The 19,848-nt window shown below is 38.7% G+C and overlaps 2 protein-coding genes across 7 annotated transcripts in view; both read left to right on the forward strand.

Moving 5' to 3' along the window:
• synj1 (synaptojanin 1) overlaps window positions 1–15,132 on the forward strand; it is a 34,652-nt gene extending 19,520 nt beyond the window's left edge. For 3 of the 6 annotated variants that reach the window (XM_017308602.1, XM_008427242.1, XM_008427240.1), the window contains 8 exons: window positions 600–728; window positions 919–957; window positions 1,467–1,514; window positions 3,863–3,904; window positions 4,672–4,718; window positions 4,937–5,126; window positions 8,761–9,065; window positions 10,626–15,132. In XM_017308602.1, coding sequence (XP_017164091.1) covers window positions 600–728; window positions 919–957; window positions 1,467–1,514; window positions 3,863–3,904; window positions 4,672–4,718; window positions 4,937–5,126; window positions 8,761–9,065; window positions 10,626–11,588 — 1,763 coding nt within the window. In that variant the 3' untranslated portion in view covers window positions 11,589–15,132. Of the gene's footprint in view, window positions 1–599; window positions 729–918; window positions 958–1,466; window positions 1,515–3,862; window positions 3,905–4,671; window positions 4,719–4,936; window positions 5,127–8,760; window positions 9,066–9,256; window positions 9,281–10,625 lie in introns of all 6 variants that reach the window. The other 3 variants (XM_017308603.1, XM_008427244.1, XM_008427247.1) reach the window with 3 other exon arrangements.
• Window positions 15,133–16,618: 1,486 nt separating this feature from the next.
• cfap298 (cilia and flagella associated protein 298) lies at window positions 16,619–19,692 on the forward strand. Its single transcript, XM_008427251.2, has 8 exons — window positions 16,619–16,727; window positions 16,959–17,115; window positions 17,688–17,855; window positions 18,143–18,210; window positions 18,299–18,457; window positions 18,877–19,008; window positions 19,097–19,192; window positions 19,276–19,692. Exons 2-8 carry the CDS (start codon window positions 16,977–16,979, stop codon window positions 19,384–19,386), a joined length of 873 nt encoding a protein of 290 aa, XP_008425473.1. The 5' UTR covers window positions 16,619–16,727; window positions 16,959–16,976; the 3' UTR covers window positions 19,387–19,692.
• The last annotated feature ends 156 nt before the right edge of the window (window positions 19,693–19,848 follow it).

Below are 19,848 nucleotides of genomic sequence, written 5' to 3' on the forward strand. Positions count from 1 at the left end.
TAATCTTTACTTTGGAGAACCAAACACCCTCAATACTTTGATCAGCTCATCTGCAGTGTGAAAGGTTGTTTATTGTATTTATTAACCTAAAGAATTGGCGTTTTCCTTTTACCTCACTTCTTCTACTCCTTGTTGTCTTCTTGTGTCCTCAAAGGTAAATGCAATGCCAGGGCGGCTCTTTCAAAGTTATGAACATGGTTTGCATTTAAACTGCTGCATGAAAACTTCACAACTTCTTCTGGTTTCAGCAGCCAGATTGTATATGCAATTTGGAGAAGCGTGCGCTCCCAGCTAGGACCTCTGTTTGACACGGAGCACAGGGCATACTGATCTTTTCAAGTGAACATATAACGTTTGTTAGTGTTTTGTTCTTATGGAGTGTGGGGTGAGTTTGATTCCAAAGGGTCTTAAGAGAACACAGGTTGTTGTTGTAGAGCTTTTAGCTGCGTGTGTTTTCACAGATGTGTTTCATAAAATTGTAAGAAATATGTCAAATAAACTGAGCAGTTATGGACATGACTATATGCCGTATTAATTTAGAAGTTAAACTGCAACAATATATTTAATACAACAAGCCACTCTGCACCTTTTCCTTCAAGGGCCTCCTGTAGACTTCCAGCCTGGTGCTCCCACAGGTCCAGGCCTGGAGCCCAAGCGGCCTCCTCCACCTCGGCCCAACGCTCCTCCAGCCAGACCAGCTCCACCTCAACGCCCACCACCACCTTCAGGTACCACCCCATCAGCCTTCTCTGTAATAGAATGACATAAAGAATTATTACTTTAGTCAAGTTAGCCCAACGTAAGTGGGGGCAACAAAATAAAATCCTGCCTCACTTTTAATCACTTTTAATTATGGTTATCTACAGAGGAAATAGTAACCTGTCACTTTTATCCCACTGCTTTGCCAAACCCATGAAGGTGGCATGAGCCCTCAGCCTGTTAGAAAGGACTCAGGAGGTAAAGTTAAAGTTACTGGATGATGTCTTGACGTACTTCTGTGGCTGATTTACTTTATGCTGGTGCTTGGTGTTTTCCATTAGATCTATGCACAATGGTCAGTAAGTGTTGATTCAGTGTAATGTACAAGAAAAAAACTGGTCATAAATGATCAAATTGTCCCACTGTTTTTGAGGAGTAAAGAAGGTTTTGCATCTTTTGTCTGAATAGAGGTAGAATCCAACTGCTGATGTGACGCATTAGCTTAGTATTTTAAATGTTTGACTACTTCCCCTTGTAATTGGTGTAGTTTGTTAGTAACATACTTGTGTGGTTTTTTTGTAGGTCCTAAAAACCTTCCTATAGGTGAAAGATGATCTTGTACTTTAGTTTTACATGACAGTAAGTGAATTTGGGAATTAGGATATAGGTTTTACCTGAACACTGTGACTAATCTTTACTTTTATCTGTTAATATCTTTTGTTCTACTTTGTTTTAAAGAAAAAAAAACATTTGTTTTCCTCTTTAAGACAGTGGCAAATGTCCAAGCCCACTGCTCGGTAGGAGAGGCAGTGAAGGTAACGAGCCAGGAGTTTTTGAATGTTGCCTAATTCCTTCGGTCTTAGACCCAGTCATCAATGTCACTGAGGCTATTTTGACATTGATGGTTTGTGTTAACTTGCACTGCTTTATTGTAGGGGTGTAAATCAAAAGTTTATCACAATACAATAATGTATCAATTTGTTTGGATGACAGTACTATGTTACTCAATATCACAAAGTCTGTATTATTTCAATATGATGCAATATATGCCCATCTAACACAACCATTTCGTAATTAGCAACCTACAAAAACAATTTAATATGATTTGATCGCTTTATTTCGAAGTGATTCCAGGCATCAAGGATTTCAATTAAAAAAAAAGCATTGTTCTTGATAAAAATAAATTGATCACTTGTTCAGAATAGTCTCACAGTTCTCATGTTTAAATGCATTTTTTTCTTATTTAACCTAAATGCCCCTGATGACATTTCAGTCTTAAAGAAAACAAACATAACACATATCAATGTTTTAAAAAGTCACTTTTGAGATGGATGAAAGCAGATTTTAAACTTCTATTTATTTTTAGTGTATTAAAAATTTGAGATCAATCTCAAATGCAGATCATTCACCCCATATCATCTTAAAGATGACGATGTAGATTGATCTTTCTGTGTGCTTTGATGTAATTGGATCATTAGTCTAATCTTTTAATTGATGTATCAATGTGTATTGATGTATTGTTTACACCCCTACTTTATTGTGGTTCATTTTAGTCTTGTTTGTAGGTGTGATTGAGACGTGATTAATCTGTTACTAAATACAAGAAATGTAAACCACCACAGAAACAAAATCAATGAAAGAAGCCTGTCTTCTTTCCTTCAAGCACAATTCATTCTCATCTGTTTTTAATACTCAGCAATTGTGCAGTGCAGATCCATTTTAATGGAACTGCAGTCACAATTACAGTGAACATTACAAATGCAGCTTAATAAATTACAATATTTTCAAAAATGTAATTCAAGTGAAAAACTGAAACTCATTTTGTTTTTGTTAAAAACTTTCAGTGAGAGAAAACATTAAAAATCAGTGTTTTCTTTGAATTACTGCATCAGTGCAGGCCTGCATGGACGCAATCAGCCTGTGACACTGCTGAGGTGTTCAGAAAGCTCTAGTTATTAGGCGTTACTATTAGCAGCCTTCAGTTTGTCTGCATTGTTGCCTCTGTTCTCTGCCATCTAAAACAACATAGGTTCTCTATTAGATCAGGTCCAGCACAGTGGACACCCCAGTCATTAAAGTTATTGTTGGTACTTTTAGCAGTTTGAGCAGGTGACAACTCCTGTTGGAAAACAAAATTAGCATCTCCACAATGTTTGCCATCAGAGGGAAGTGCGGTAAACTGTCTTTGTAGAGAGCTGCTCTGAATTTGGACTTCAAAAACACAGTGGAGCAACTCCAACACATAAGTGTTCCCAAATAATCACTGACACTAGAAGCGTCACTCTGAACCTCGAGGATCCTGGATTTTCTGCTTCTCCATTCTTCCTCCAGACTCTGAAACCTTGATTTCCAAACTAAATGCAAATTGTTTTTTTTCATTTGACAAAAACACTGTGGACCACTGAACAACAGTCGTATCCCATCCCACGTCCCGTGGCCAAACATCTGTGTGTGCTGGCGCTTGAAGCATCAACTCCACTTTCACTCCTCTCCTTGTTAATCTCCCGAAAATTCTTAAATGGGCTTGACTTCACAATCTTCTGAAGACAGTGGTCATCCTTATTGCTTTGTTCTCCCACTCTTATTCCATCAACTCAACTTTCCATTAATATGCATGGATACAGCACTCTGTGAACAGCAGGTCTCTTTCACAATGACCTTTTGTCATCAGTCTTGCCCATGATAGCATATAATATGACCAAAAAGTAACATTTTATGAAAAACATTTTGATTGAAATATAATATTATGTAATATATCATAAAATGATACAATACATAATCAAAATGAACATAAACTCATGCGTTTCACATTTTGTGTTGAACTACTATGGAAAAAATTAACACATTTACTATTTTAATTCATTAAAATTTGTGTACAAATCTATAATTAGATGCATATTTTTCATAGAGACCAGTGTATGTGTATTTGAAGGAATAAAGTGGGTTGTTTTTCATGATGGGGAATGGAAAAGTTCTCCTCAGACAGATCATGCAGCTTTTATCTTCTCAAGCGTCACTGCTTTGCTACAATATTTCCGTCACATGCTTTTTTTTTTTAAGTGCTTCTAGCCATTTTTTTCCCTTTGGAACACCTGCATTTGGTGACTAGGTAGTTGCTTTGTGTGTAACTTTAGTGTAATTTGGTTTGCTTTGTGCTGCAAAGGACCAAAGAGCCCTGCTCTTCCTCGGCCAGATGCTCCTGCAGGTGAGTGTCGCTATGCACGATGTAGCTGCATTAGCATGAATGCATTCAGCGAGGATAAAGGTTTATTTGGTGATTATGTAAGGTTGCCTGTGTTCCATGACCGTCTCTTTGTGTGACGTTTATTTGTACTTGTGATAATGTGGTGAGATTATACCTCCCTCTCCCTGCTATAATCCTGTTTTGTGTGCTTGTGTTCTGACACACAATGTGTTTGTCCTGAGGTGGAGGATAAAGTTTGGATGTCTAGCCAATCGCCGACTTTGCCTGTCTTCACCTGAGACATTTGTATGGTGTTTGTGGTTAACCGATTCCCTTTTGCATAGTAAGAGGCTGTGTGGTTGGCAGGGTTGACTTACGATTGGTGACTCGACAGGACAGAAGAAGACATTTAAGTGGTGTGGGAAAATGTTTGAAGGCTTTAGGAGGGTCTCGGTAAGAGAATAGTGAAAGAAGAGGAGAATCCTTACAGTGTGGTGAGCAGTTGGGTTACAAGAAAAAGGCCCGTGTGTCTGCCAGACCTCCTGGAGCTGTGGAAGGACTGAGCCATTTTTGATAACGAAGTCATCCGTTGAATAGCCTGTGCTGGATAAACTGCTTTAAATGGTGATTTGTTGTTGTTTTAATTTGATTAGTCTTCATATCAAAGTAATAAAATATGTTATTGCATGTGTTTTCTGTACAGATCTCTAAAATAGGACCAAAACTAAATATTATTGCTTGAAATGTGTGCTTAACAATTATTGTTTTGTCTGTCTTAATGTTCTCAGGTCGAGGACAGGCAGGAGCTCCAGCACCTGGAGGAGCATCCAGACCAGTGAGTTTTCGACCAGTATTTAGATCTAAAATACTTTTTTTTATTATTATTATTATTGTCTGCATCATGTTAAGAAATTTATCCTAAATTACAACTTTTGTTCCCTCTATTGACTCTTATATTGCTCTGCTTCTTCTTCAGCTATGAAATAACTTTTTCAGTTCATCCACTTAGCTTGTAGCATCTTCTCAATTATCTTCTCAATTTTCATCTTACAGAATATTCCTGCTCGAGCTGGAGTGATCAGCATACCCCCTCAGTCTCGCCCGCAGCCTCCATCTCACCCGGGTGCGCCGAGGCCCACTCCTGATGTGCATCCCGGGGCCCCTCGGCCTATCCCGGACACTCACCCCGGAGCCCCACGGCCGGTGCCCAGTGCACAAGTTAAACCACCAGACCTTCCCCTGGGTAAAGAAATATGTTTTTATGGAGCTAAACTTTCTGAAGAACTTTATTTTAAGGTTATGTGTCCAACTAAAAGTTTACAATATCCATGCAGCTGGATCTCGGCATGCGGGCTATTACTTCTGTTGGAATTTTGAGTAACCATGGCGATGTAATTAGTGAAAAACAAGCTAAATTCAAATTAAAACAAATTCTAACTGACACTGTTTTGTGTCAGTTAGACTCAAAACAGAGATGATAGCTGTGTCCAAATTCAGGGTCTGCATCCTTCGAAGGACTGGTCTACGTAGGACGGGTCCTTCGAAGGCCTGGAATAAACTAAGACCGGAAGAAAAGTATCTGTGGATTCGGACAGGTCTAGCCTTCACCAACAGTCCCCGTCCCCACCTCAGCATAACTCATGTTGCCAAGCAACCGTGACAGCGCGAAGCAGAAAGCAGAGAAGAAAAAATAAAACAACGGAGCCAAGTTTGTTTTTCAGTCGTGTTTTACTGATTTCTATATTATTTTTCACCTTTTGTAGTAAAGGATGTTCCATAGTAAAAAGGAAATCTCTTAGTTTGATTCTAAAATGTTCAAATGTGTACTGCACTTTTCTACAAGGAATACATATAAGCAAATTATTCATTTACAAATATAATACTCTCCGCATTGCAGATAGGACATTACAGTTAAATAAACCTATTATGTTTGAAGGCTTAACTCTTAATTAATCAAACTGATGTGTTCTGCTTTGAAATACTTTATAAACCAAACATTTTTCAACCAGACCTGTCTGAATAATATCGGTGTTTAACTCCCACTCATTGGGGAAAACTAGCGGGAGTGTTTATAACGATGTGCCAGGAGTTAGGCGTTTTCTCTCGGTGTACCGAACCTGGAGCGCCCGGCCAGCTGACAGCTGGCGAGKGGAGCTGGCTGTTAACGCAGCGGTAGCAGACAGGTCCGAAAACGTCAGAGCAATATTGCAATTAGGTGATGTATTGATGAACCGAGCAGATATTTCAGATTTACACACTTACATTCTCGCCTAAAAACGTTGTACCAAATCACGTCGTGTCATTTAAAGTGTTATGTAGCTAAATCATTTGTCACTATTCACCGCCATTGACGCTCTGCCTGAACGCCCAGTTGGAACCTGCAATGAATTATGGGATATCGTGGGCCGTGAAGGATACACCGCACCCATCCTTCGTATCTGGGGAAAAGAAGGACTCATTTGAAGGAGTCTTGCCTTGTCGCCACGCTATAACGTAATCGGCCTACAAATCCGTCCTTCGAAGGATGCAGACCCTGAATTCGGACACAGCTAATTTTGTCTCCCCCTCTGCGTGTTTCATTCACACATGACACTTTCCAGAGAGGATTGATTACCATAGCAACAGAACACTGAGGAGGGCAGAGATGTAGAACTACAGAGATGGTGGAACACTCAGTTCCTACAGAGGAGAGCAGAGCCTCCAGTTACAACTACAGAGACGCCACCTTGGCAGAACATTTACTACAGACAAGAATAAATGTTTTAAAATATATTTACCACCAAAGACAAAAAAAAACATTTTCACTTTTCTGAAAAATTAACTAAATGCACAATTCTTTTTAAGTAATATAATATAAGTAGTATTTCAAAACAGCAGAATAAATGCTTTTTGAACAATAACAATATTTGTTGTTAATCTGTTGCTAAGAGATGAGTTTGTTTTCTGGTAACCAAGTGCCACGGAGTAAACATCTGATTTTTACTTTTGCAAAATGTACCAACTGTAAATTTTTCATGTCTAAGCAGATGGGGAGTATTTCAAAAGAGCTTATGTTTTATGAACAATAATATTACTTATTAATTTGGTGTTAAGAGATGCCACGAAGTATAAATCAGACTTTTACTTTTGCATTAGATGTCAAGTATAAATGTTTTATAATATATTTACCACAAATGACAAAAAAAAAAATTCACTTTTCTGCCAAATTCACCAACTGCACAATTCTTGTTAAGTAGTAAGTAGTGAAAAATAAGTAGTATTTCAAAAGAGCAGAAGAAACCTTTAGTTTTTTGAACAATAACAATAACTGTTGTTAATCTGCTGCTAAGAGATGAGTGCATTTTCTGGTAACCAAGTGCCACGAAGTAAACATCTGACTTTTACTTTTGCAAAATTACTTCTTGTGTCTAAACAGATGGGCAGTATTTTAAAAGGAGTTTATGGGATGGGTCATAAGCAATATTACTTATTATTAATTTGGTGCTAAGAGTTGTACATTTTTCTCATAACGAACTGTCACGAAGTATAAATCGGATTTTTACTTTAGTGTTTAAAGTCCCTTTTGTAATAAATTTACCACCAATGACAAAAAAAACACATTCACTGTCCTGAAAAATTCGCACACTGCACATTTACTCCGTGGTTACCAGAAAACATGCTCATCTCTTAGCAACAGATTAACAACAAATATTGTTATTGTTCAAAAACATAAGATGTCTTCTGCTCTTTTTGAAATACTACGTTTCTTTCAAAAGAACTTATGTTTTATAAACAATAATATTACTTATTAATTTGGTGTTCAAAATTAGTGTTTTTTTTCTGGTAATGAACTGCCATGAATCTGTGTTGAATCTCTGTTTTTTAATATATTCACCACCAACGACAGAAAAAACAAAATTATTTTCACTTTTCTGGAAAAATTCACCAACTGCACAACTCTTGTTATGTAGTATAAGATTAGTAGTATTTGAAAAGAGCAGATGAAATCTTTTTTGAACAATAACAATATTTGTTGTTAATCTGTTGCTAAGAGATGAGCCCGTTTTCTGGTAACCAAGTTCCATAAAGTAAACATGTGATTTTTACATTTTTGTATTAACACAAACATTGCTAATGTAGCTACGGGCCAAATTAGCAGTAGCCTTTTCCCTAAAATAAGCTTTTTAGCTATTTTGTTTATTTATTGCACACTGAATGGAGGAAGTCAATGTAAGACAACATGCTAGTTATACCCCACATGCTACTGGCAGCATTTAGGCTAACATTAGCATTTTGGCTGATTTTAGTTTATACACTAATTTTAACATTCTGAATTTAGTAAGTCCATGTATTCAACATGCTTGTGGCTCTCCACTTGCTAATGAGTACATTGTATTGTACTTTAGCATTGATGCTAAGGATGATTGACAGCACCAAGACCCTCCTTCTGCCTCTGATTGGTCGTTTCTGACTGAGCTTTGAATTTCTGCAGATGACTGTAGAACCACAATGAGATGGCAGCAGATGGAGCTTAAATATATGTATTTTTCGGACTATAAGCTGCTACTTTTTTATATATGTACGTTCCAGTTTTTTTTTTTGTTTTTTTTTACTTTGTGGGTGCGGATTATAGTGAGGTGCACTCTATAGTCCGGAAAATACAATAGATATATATATATATTTTTTTTACAGATTATCTCTCATTTTAAACTGTCACAACGCAGTTACAGTTTTAACAAATATGTAAACAACTTTATTTTATAAAAGTAGCTGAAGCTTTAAAGCTGCAGCAGATTATTTCAGGAAGAGGAAATCCACAATTCCCCATTCAGTATGTCTGTTCGACCTTTACAATGTGGATATTTTGAGCTTTGTCTCTGTTTTACTTCTTCACTCAGGTCCCCCACCATCTGGACCCCCGCCCACAACAAAAGCCCAGACTCAGTCACCCATGCAGCCTCAGCCAGCTCCCCAGTCTGCTCAGTCGCAGCTGCCACCACCGATGCAGCCCTCACTTCCTGCTCCTCTGCAACCACAACAAGCAGCGCCGCCTGCTGCATCTACTCCACCTGCTGCAGCCCCACCCGCAGCGTCTCCTGGCCTTCAGCAGGGCCTATCCTCTCCTAAACCTCCACCACGCTCCCGATCTTCTCATGCTTTGCCACCTGATGCTGCCAAGGCTGACTCTTCCCCAGCTGCACAGGTTGGTGCTAGATTGAGTTAGCTTCAGAACCTGAACAGTTACAATTATGTTACTAATCTGTTCTATAGATTTATAACTAAGATTATTGATTGATGTATTGAAATCTGCTTCTTTTACTCGCTTCAGTTGAGCTTAGTTGTGTGTCTTTCTTCCTGCTTTTGTCTCTGATGCATTTGTCTCTTTCTCACAAGCTGGAGAAGTCATCAGGGTGAAAGGTACTTTATATCAAACCACCTTTTTGTCTCATCCTCCAAAACACGATAGTCCTCTGCTCTGTTATCACTCCTCATACGTTACATGCAGTAATTCCTTTTGTCTTCCGTTGCAATTGATTTATTTATTCTTTGTAGTCTAAATGCGTCAGCCAACTGCCAGGGCTTATTGACGTTTATGTTAGGCTCATAAAATTTGCTTTTACTCTCTTTTTTTTTTTTTATATAGAATAAAGGTAGTTGTTTCCCCTCATTTGGTCCTTCATATGGTCTCACTCTGCTGTTGAAGGATAGAGTGGGCACATGTGTAATGACTGCATAAATTGTTTTAGCATGTTGATTTGTTCAGAATCCATTCATATGTGTTAAATTCAGAGACTGAATGTTAATGGTGATACATGTATTGCTTATTAATTTTTAGTCTGTTCATATTAAAGGTACCCTGTAAGGGAATGGTACGCTTTATAACATATAAGAAAAACAGATGTAGACATTTATAAAACTTGACAAATCAATTTGTTCCGTTAAACAAAATCTAATTTATAAAAAAAAAATTGTTTAATAACATTCAAAGGGGTATCTTTAAGTTTTTGTCACCAACATACAGTGATGTGCAAAAGAATTCACAACCATTTAACTTTCTTCTCATTTTGTTACCTTACAAGTGGCAAGTTGATATTTTGAGCAGTAGGTCAACACAATGTAGACATGCATAGCTCTGGTCTACATGGCAGCTCTGCCTGTATGTTTAGTGTCAACATCCTCCCGAAAGGTAAACCTCTGCCTCAGACTGCGGATCTCTGCGTTAGAGTTACCACTGACCTCTTAGCTGCTTGTCTAAGTTCTTTGTAACTCGCTATTGTGTTGTCATCTTTATATTCTGGATGATAAATTGAACAATGCTGTTTGCGCCCTTAAAATCTTGGGATATGGTTTTCTGACCCAACTTTGCTTTGAGAGGTTTTATACCTGACCTGTTCAGTGAATGCTTTCTAATAACTTACTTAAGGGACGATGCTGTTTCTTCACTAAGGTGGACTAAATTGTATATAGTTTGTTGCACTGGATTTCATCAGGTGGTCTCTCTTTCCCAACTTTTACTGGTTAAAACATCCTTTTATTCCACTTCACAATTGCACCTGTCACATAAAATCCCAATAAAATAAATGGAAGTGTGGTTTCAATCGGACACAAAATGTGAAAAAGTTCTTCTGCAGACCACTGTATGGTTCATTAAATTATAAGTTTGTATGTAAACACCTCAGTGATGTTGACATGTTTTTATATATTTTTAACATGATCTGTTTTTGCACCTAAAAAAGATTTTCTCTGCTCTGCCCTTGTTTAGACCAACGGACTAAATGGATTCCAAAGAGAAGCACAATGGAAGCCTGATCCCTTTGACTCTCTTACATCCAACATGTTCTCCTCTTCATCATCATCCTGGCACACCACCCAGTCCCTAAACAGAGGCTCCTCTCTGCACCCTCCGCCCTCTGTTCCTCCATCTGTATATTCCTCCTCCACTCTCCCCTCGTCCATGTCCTTCCAGCCGTCCGCTTTGTCAGACCTTCAATCCCTGAGCTCATCCTCCTCATCCTCATTCTCCACCCCGTCACCGTCAGCCACCCTGCTGCTCCCGCCTCCCCCAACCCCGTCTCGCAGCCGCTCCCAGGAGATCCTGCGTGCTTCCCCGAACCTTTTCCAGTCTGAGCCGCTCCCTGCCCGACCCAGCAGCACCAATCCCTTCACAGGCCCCCTGGTCCAGCAGCCGCTGCCGCGTCGTTCCCTCACCCCAGACTTCAGCCTCCAGCATCCAACCCAAATGGCTGACTTTCAGAGGACCCCGTCTGCTCTTTCTCAGCCACTCATCCCCACCCTTGCAGCCGCACCGTCCTCCCAGCACAGTGGGACCATGTCTTTGTTCGGTCCGTTATCCAGCCCCACTCCTACTCGAGCTTCTCTGCTTCCTCTTGATCCATCTCCTGCCCTCACTTTTCCGCTGGTGCCGCCCTCTTCCCTCCCTCCCGCTCTCGCGCCTCAGAGCCTGCCGCCACTTCCCTCAAGAGGGAACCAACAGAAGCAGTGGGTCACTTTTGATGATGATTCGAAGTTTTCCACAACAACCAAAACACAACAGAACCCCGTGTTCTCGTCAAGTTCCCTTGTGCCCCAGAGTCAAACTCAGTCAACCCGCTCTGTGTTTGACTCCGAGCCTGAGTGGTTATCCACTCACGTCCCAAACAGAACTGTAACCGGTAACCTGAACCCCCCACAGGGTCCCACCAACAATGGCTTTTTTCCTAGGTAGTCAGCAGTAAAAAAAAAAAAAAAAAAAAAAAAAAAACGTAATGTCACCCCTCAGATGTAAGGGGTTTATCCATATATGTATAGATCTATGATAAATGAGTAAATGTGTTTATGTAAAAAGAAGAGACAATATTTAAGAATTATAGACCAAACCCTTCAATTACAGGAAAGAGTTTATATCTCAAAGCAGTATCATGAGAAATGTTTGAGCCCAGCTGCGTGTTTTAACTTTTAAGCTTCTCTGATATTAAAGAGACAGTATTATGTAAAATTGACTTTTTTGAGCTTTATATCATGTTATAATGCTATTTTCTCATCAAAGACATATCTGGCTTGTTGCTTTGATCCTTTCAAGCATGTTTGAGAAATCCATTAATCTCCCATGGCAACCATTCAACTGTCCATCACGCTTGCTCTCACTCAGCGTTGTCTTTTCCACGCAGTCTTCAAGCCCAGCCTCCACTTCACAATGCACCCATCTCCCACACCTTTGCCACTCAGCTCCTTCTGACTAGCGGCAGCAGCAATTAGCAAACACCTGGCGGATCGGTGCATGTGCTGGCTTATTATATGAGATGTTTCTCAGTGAAACACTGGTTAAAAAGAAAAAAAAGGTTGTTAAAGACTTAATTGAGTTGTTGTGATGAAGGTGGAGTGTTTCTTCCTAAAGAGACAGAGACCCAATTCCAAGACATTAAATTGTTAAGTCAAGTTATGTTTGATAAATACAGCATTTTTATAACTGAATGTAGCATACTTACTTCATTGTGCTCTAAAATGGCACTTTGTGCCTGAAAAACACATAATACTGCCCCTTTAACATTTGATTTACTCTTACTTGCTATGTATGTTTTAACTAACAGCAGCGAACACGTGCCTGTTATGTTGTCCTATAAAGTATATCTATATACGTTTACGTCATACGTTTACACACCTGTGCAATATCAAAGCATACCTGTGTGGCTGCGCTGATGTTTCATATAAATATGTGTGGCTTTGCAGATGACTCTGCGGTTCCCAACCACCATTTTGACTAATCTGAGCTCTCAGAGCAACAGCTGGTCGCTCTCTGTCTCTTTGTCATCTGGTTGCAGGATGAGCACTGCAGGGTTCTGGGTCCTTGTTTTTGTTTCCTGGAACTGACAGCTTCACATTTAGTCGCTTTAATTTGTGAATGTAATTTTATTTGCACTGAATTTGTTGACTCTACGGTGTGGGGGAAAAGCAAGAGCACAAGCCATTGTGTCAGTTTTACCGGACTGCTGCAGGACTGATATTCTATAATATCACAACATTCTCTTGAAAATTTCTTATTTAGTTTTCCGTTGGCATTCCTTATCTTTAAGACTATATACATTGCAAAAAGTCTTGTTTAGTTCAGCATCCAAACTTCTACATCGCAAAATCTTGTATAAATGTACGTATGATTTTAAAAAGAACATGCTGGATGTGTGAGTGTGTTTGCAAGGATCAAGCCAGAGGTTTTGCTTGATGATACGAATATGCACTGAGATGCTGAATGCACTCTCCCGGTCCTGCAGGTTCTAACACAAGAGAGCATTTCAGTTTGATTCCTTCTTTTTTTTTTTTTTTTCTTTTATCCAAGGTATCAATCTATACTATTAGAAACTATAACAATGTTGCGTGGTAGTGTGTGTACTTGTATTTAAAGTACAATGACAACATTCTCTGGATCTGCAAGGGTTATAACCAGACAGCACTTTTTTGTTTACTTTGAGTCATTAATTATCATTTCTAGTACCAGCTACTCTAAATAATTATTGTTACCGTGGTGAGAAGTGATGTGCTGTGTTTGAGGTGCATATCGTCTGTTGTGTTTTTTTTTTTTTTTGGTTTGTTTGTGTTGGATGTGAGCTTGTATAAAGATTGAAGAGTGGGAACCATCATATTTTGTTACAGACTCGAAGCTTAAAGCCAATATTCACTCACCTATGCCTGCGACTGTATCTTTCCTTTAACCTGTCAGTTGCTGATTAAAGGCAATAATGTAAATTAAAGTAAGGGACTTTTTTTTAATCAAATAAAAACTCTCACATAGGACTTTCTCTTGGTCAGATGAGAACATTTCCAGATGACCGTGGCTCAAATGGAATATATTTTAGTTATCCGGCTGTAAGCAGTCATTAATTATTATAATTAGTAGCAATGGGACTCTCACATTGTTTGTGTGAGACAGCAGTTGCTATAAAATGATTTCGGAGGAAAAATTTTAGGTCATCCATAGCATCCTATATTGGTCCATGTTTCCTAGAGAATGTGAGTCCGTACCTTAACTCTGAAATTTCTAAGCAGATGCAAGCATTTCTGAATTCAGCATAATTTATAACAGACAAAAGTGAAAAGCTCAAGAGAGATAAACATCACTGTACTCTGCCAAGCCTTCCTGTTAATTCTCAAAAGTCTTGTTCTCTATAGACTTTTGTTGACATTGCAAAAAAGGTTTCCTTTTTAACAGCTTCTTGTATCTCTGTTTCCTTTGACTTTATTTTAAACACCTCACTTATTCTAAAACTGGCTATCTGGGAGTCTTCTTCACTTAGCAACAGTATGCACACCTAAGAGTGTTGTCAGTGCCACCTCCTGTCTCCTGTGTATTTTGCATTTACTGAAGTGGAAAAAATACTCTTTGCCCATCTGTGTTTTTTTTGTTTCCATTCAGCTGAAAAATTTTGGGTTCTGATCATCGGCCCATTTTTTGTTGCATCTCTAGTTACAAGTTGCACAAAGTATTTAATATATTCCACATTTAATGTCTGAATATGACTGCTTCCAGTTGTTGAGAGGTTGTTTGTTTTATAGTTTTACAGAATTTTAATTCATTTTTAGGTGTGTTTCAGTATTTTGTCTTGTACTTCCTGATTCACTCATTAAATACTTGTTTGCCAGGCAATGACGAGAAGAAATGGGTGCTGAAGAATCAGTAATGTGTGTCATCTTAACATGACACACCAAATATTGTCTAGACATATAACATGTCCCCCTTTTCACATAGAAATTAAATAAATAGATACATGTCTAAGAAGAATTTTTGAGAGAAAAAATTTAAACTGAAGATCATGTCTGTTGGGTTTTGCTTCTATGCTTTTGTCACATGTAAATACGCAAAGTAAATCTCATTCTCTGTATTTAAAATCTGTGTAAGCAAGAGTATCAGGCACCAATTGCTTACACGCCATCTCTGAAATATATCTGTTGTTATCTCAATGTGTGCAGTAGATACTGTATCAACAGTCGATCACTAGCCAGTACTTTACATCATGTCACGGTTCAGATTCAAGATTTCTTTTAGGTAACAAATTACTCCCTTTGTGAGGTCAATTTCCCTTTTTATGGCTATAATCCATAGTAAATAAGAGTCCGTGTTGTGAAACAAACATATTCTGTATGTATTAAAGTGAGTACATGAAGCTGTAATTCATGTTAATATCCATTGTTCCATAGTTTACGTGCAAAGCAGATGGCACATTAATGTATGAAACAGTTTGTGTTGTATGTGTGCTAAAATAAATGTACATTGACATGTTTTTGTTTTATTTTGTTTTTGGGGGCGAGGGGGCTGAACGTTATTAATTCACAGCTCTACCTGTAAATCAATTTCAAGCCATCACTTACTAATGTGCTATCATATTACTGTAGATTTTGAAAAAAAAACATTTCATCATTTCTAGGAAATGAGGTGACAGACATTCCTGCAAACTCTGTGATCTGGAAATGGTGTATGAGAAAACCAGCTAAAACTAAGTCTTTGGCAGTGTTTCAAAATGAAAGACACACAATGCTTTTAATTAAAATGACTGTCACAGATATCAAGTTAATGTTTCTCCGCTTTAATGTTGGCTGACACAGCTAATGTGGCCAATGTTTCTCAATCACAAAAACTAATTATGGGATACACCTCTGGGCATAGACATTTGTACAGACAGACTTAGAAACATAAACAAAGCTTGTTTTAGCCACCCATGTGCTGTGGAAATGTTTTTTTTTTTTTTTATCTCTTTTTCATACTCTATGCCTTTGTTGCCGTTGTGCCTTTGGCTGTTTAGTCTGCCTATTTATGGAAGAAGAACATAGGGCTTCAAGTGCATTGTGGCTCATAAAGCTCATAAAATGATGTCCCTATTCTCAGCATAGAGCAGGAATATTAACTCTCCCTTGCCACCACATGCATGAAAGTAATGGTAGTCTTGCATATTTTTAGTTTTTGCCTGTGTGTGTTATCCTTTTGTAATTTTGCCACTGGTAGCTGACCACATGATCCATAAAAAAAACAAACATGGTGTGAGGGTGATGTGCAATATTAATTTTGCATCCCACAAAAAGTTTGCATGTAGCACCTTCTATATATTTACAATGTACCCTGCATGGCTTGTAAACAACAGTTCAAAGTCTACCTCATAGGTTCTCCCATCTGGAATTTGTGCCGCCCTTGGCGATATTTAATTTTTAACTGTTCCCAAGGTGCCAAGTCATTCAGTTTGGTCTTTTTGCATTTGTGGCATAGTGTATACTTTTTGTTTTTAGATGATGGAGCAGAATCCCATGAGATGTTGAAAGTTTGGAATAATGACAATCGTATGAAGCCTTCAGAAGAAAGCTGTATTTACACTGAGACTGAGAGTAATTTATTCTTACGTGGACTCTATCAATTAGGTTTTTTTTGAGGGAGAATATTTGTAATGTAATTTATTTCAAGTTATTGACATAAATAGAACTGAATACAAGTAAATGGCACACTTCAGTTTTTCTGTAAAAAAATGTATTCTATCTTTCACTTCAATAATTCTCTACAACCTTTCTGGTTATCAATGTTCCCTTAAATTGGCTTGACGGTATTTTTTTTTTTTTTTTTTAAAGATTGGTAGCGTAAGAGATGTTAAAATCCTACAAAAAAAAGGACAAAGTCAGTCGAAGTCATACTAAATTCATCTGGAAGAACTGCTTTAGAATAATAATGTTCCTTACCGTTAGAGGGCAGTAAGTGACAATATTCTAGAAGCCGCAGTCCAGAACTCCATTAGAAGAAGTAACTCCACAATCGGAAATGGTAACAGCAGTTAAAAACAAATTATAAGTTCACACTCAGCTGCAAAGAAGACCTACTTGTCATTTTACTTGCCAGGTAAGCTTCACTAGGATCCAAAGCTGTGTATAATTGTCATTGTTAAACACCAAGCGCCGCCCGTGGCTAACAGCTACATCAACTAGCTAGCTGAGGTTACTCGTGCTGTTCTGGAAGCATCCGCGCTTCTCTGTTACCATGGTTACTCTGTTGACCTGAAGACGCCTTGGTTTTTGGCATCGGCACTAGCAGTAACCTTTTTCTTCTTTCGTCTATAACCGTCTCTGTTAGGAGGAGATCTGGTAAAGGATGGTGCAGCTGCATGTGAAGCGCGGAGATGAGAGCCAGTTTCTGTTCAACACCACAACGGACTCTCCTCTGGAATCGGTGATCCAGCAGGTTACTGCTATTTACAACGGCAGGCTCAAGGTGGATAGGATATGTTCAGGTAAACCTCTGACTCCATTGCTGCCTGTGCTTTCAGTTAAAGATCCACATCCTACTCATCCCTGCTACTGTGAACTGTTAAAGCAGTCTTACAGTTGCTTTGGATTTTACGTAACGTATCAACACAAATTGAATTGTTTGATGGTCACCGACATGTTTTACAAATGGAAAAACTGAAAAGTGTGGCATGCGTTCTTATTCAGGACTGTTACTTAACTCGTAAATAAAATCCAGTACGATCAATTTGGTTGCATAATCTATTTCGGTATAAATCCAGCTGTTCTGCAAAGGTTTGTTTGAGGACATTAGTGATCAAACAGCATCATGAAAGTACAGAGATGTACACCTCAGGTGGAAGAAGTGTTTAAAATATATTCTCACCACACTTGAGATGTCCATTTTTAGAAAAGGCTTCCAAATCATATTTTATGTTTCCTTTTGTCTGAAAGCACCACACTCTTTGGGACATTGCTCTAAATATTATGTAGAATTTGTCAGGATGCAATTAAATTTGTGATCTTTCTATATGGTATCAACATACTTTTTTTTTTATTCTTTGCTGTGTTTTGTCAGAGATCCCAGAGCTTGCCGATCATGGCGTCACACTCCCACCCAACATGCAGGGACTGACAGATGAGCAAATTGTGGAGCTGAAACTGAAGGATGAATGGGAAGAACAATGCATTCCAAGTGGAGGGGAGATATTTAGGAAGGATGAGATCGGGAGGAGGAATGGACATGGTGAGAACTTATCTCTTTGGTGGAACCTTTTGTAAAGAAGAAAACAAACAAGTTTGCTGTTCTCAAGTAAACAAAGTTGTCCTTTTAGACATGGGAAACCATTTTGCTTGGTACTGACACGTCAAATGGCTTGATATTAAGCCACTTGTAATTTACTCCACTTGAAATTGCTATATCCTACAACTAAAAGTGGACTGACGTTTTAAATATTCGTAAGTTGAGGTAAAAAGTAGTTTTGCAATTCTTTCTGTTTGCTGATGTATCTATTTTTTTATTCTGCATACCAGCCCCAAATGATAAAATGAAGAAAGTGTTGATGAGGACAGTTGAGGAGGCAAAAGCACTCATCTCTAAAGTGAGTTTTACTGCAAAAACTGCGTTTTTACCTCCTTGCTTTTGTCATCGTTGGCCAAGCAATCACCTCTGTTGCTCTGATTTTGCAGAAACAGGCTCAAGCTAATGTTTGTGTCACAATGGAAATGGTAAAGGAAGCGCTGGATCAACTAAGGGGTGCCGTGATGATTGTGTACCCTATGGGGCTGCCTCCTCATGACCCGATAAGAATGGAGTTTGATGATCAGGAAGATCTGTCAGGGACACAGGTTAGCCTGCTGATAGTGTTTTAATCAATGTTTGGTGCTTTGATAGAAGGAGCCTCCAATCAGTCTTCTTAGACTCTCTAGGAAATTCTTAGGATACATGTTGTAACCATCGTTTGTTCGTGTATTCATCATCTGCTGAATATTCAGAGTAAACTTTTGCATTTCATATTTTCAAATTGTGAAAGAAATGCTGAAAACTAGACATTTTTAAATTTTGACATGAAGATTTAGTAGAATCCCAGGTTACGCACTTGAGACACATTTCGTTTTTTAGAAGTGTGTTCCTTGTAATCGAATGTAGCAGTTTGAGAGCTAGCTTTAGGAGTCATCTACCACATCCAGTTTCAACCTGCTTTTTTTTTTTTTTTTTTGGACCCTCCATCCTTTTCCATCTGACCTCTCCATCTGTCGTTCCTTAGGCATCTCTGCAGGTGATCACAGAAGAAGCATGCCAGCTTTGGTGGGCTGGTAAAGAGATGCAGAGAGGGAAAAAACTTCAGGATTACATCGGAAGAAATGAGAAGACAAAGCTTGTGGTCAAACTACAAAAGGTGAGAATCTGTAATTTGTCATGGGTAATATTTATATTAGTTTTTCTCAAAGTGCCTTTCTACTTAACCGGTTATTTATTCGCTTTAGAAAGGACAGGGGGCGCCAGCGAGAGAGCCCTTGGTCACTGATGAACAGCATAAACAGATGATGCTGCATTGCTACAAAAGACAGGAAGAACTTAAGGTGAGGTTGGGTAAAATGAACCTTCATGCTCCATGGAACCATTCTGTATGTACAACCTAACTTTGTTCTTATAACACTTCCAGAAACTGGACGAAGCAGACGATGATAGCTACCTGGACTCGGAGTGGTCGAACAGGCAGGCGCTCAAAAGACAATTTCAGGGCCTTACTAACATAAAATGGGGGCCGAGGTGACTGACAACTTGCCCTCCAGATATTCCAGTGGCTCGATTTCTGCCTGTCTTAATACAACTGGCCAAGACTGCCTAATAGCAACCTGAGGCAGGTTTTCCTGTTTTTCTTACCTGTGCTCTATCAGAGATATTTTATACAGGTGATGTTTCCCTCCGACTTGACTTTGCTTGTTTTTGAAAAGGGTATGCAGCCAGATGTCTTTACAGCGTCAGATAAAACAGACATGATTAACCTAGGTTTAATATATCTGTGATAAAATATTGTTATGTTGGTGAAAATAAAAATAAAAGAATTGTTTCCAATGTTTCCAGTGAAGATGTTTTGCAACAGAAAATGTTCAGTTTTTTCTTAGAGTGCAGGGTCTAGGATGCTACACCTTTCCTCTCTTTGTCTCACAGTAGTGGAACACATACTTCATTAGGTCATTGTAGCCCAGAGGCAGGAAGTTGCAACACAGTCATC

This window comes from Poecilia reticulata, linkage group LG14, assembly GCF_000633615.1.
Source record: "Poecilia reticulata strain Guanapo linkage group LG14, Guppy_female_1.0+MT, whole genome shotgun sequence".
Classification (NCBI taxonomy): domain Eukaryota; kingdom Metazoa; phylum Chordata; class Actinopteri; order Cyprinodontiformes; family Poeciliidae; genus Poecilia; species Poecilia reticulata.

What these genes read in the sequence shown, in the direction of transcription:
- cfap298 (XM_008427251.2), top strand. Translation starts at nt 16,977, where the DNA reads ATGGTGCAGCTGCATGTGAAGCGCGGAGATGAGAGCCAGTTTCTGTTC. An exon ending in TTGTGGTCAAACTACAAAAG is followed by an intron (nt 19,009 to 19,096) that starts GTGAGAATCTGT and finishes TATTCGCTTTAG; the next exon opens with AAAGGACAGGGGGCGCCAGC. An exon ending in AAAGACAGGAAGAACTTAAG is followed by an intron (nt 19,193 to 19,275) that starts GTGAGGTTGGGT and finishes TAACACTTCCAG; the next exon opens with AAACTGGACGAAGCAGACGA.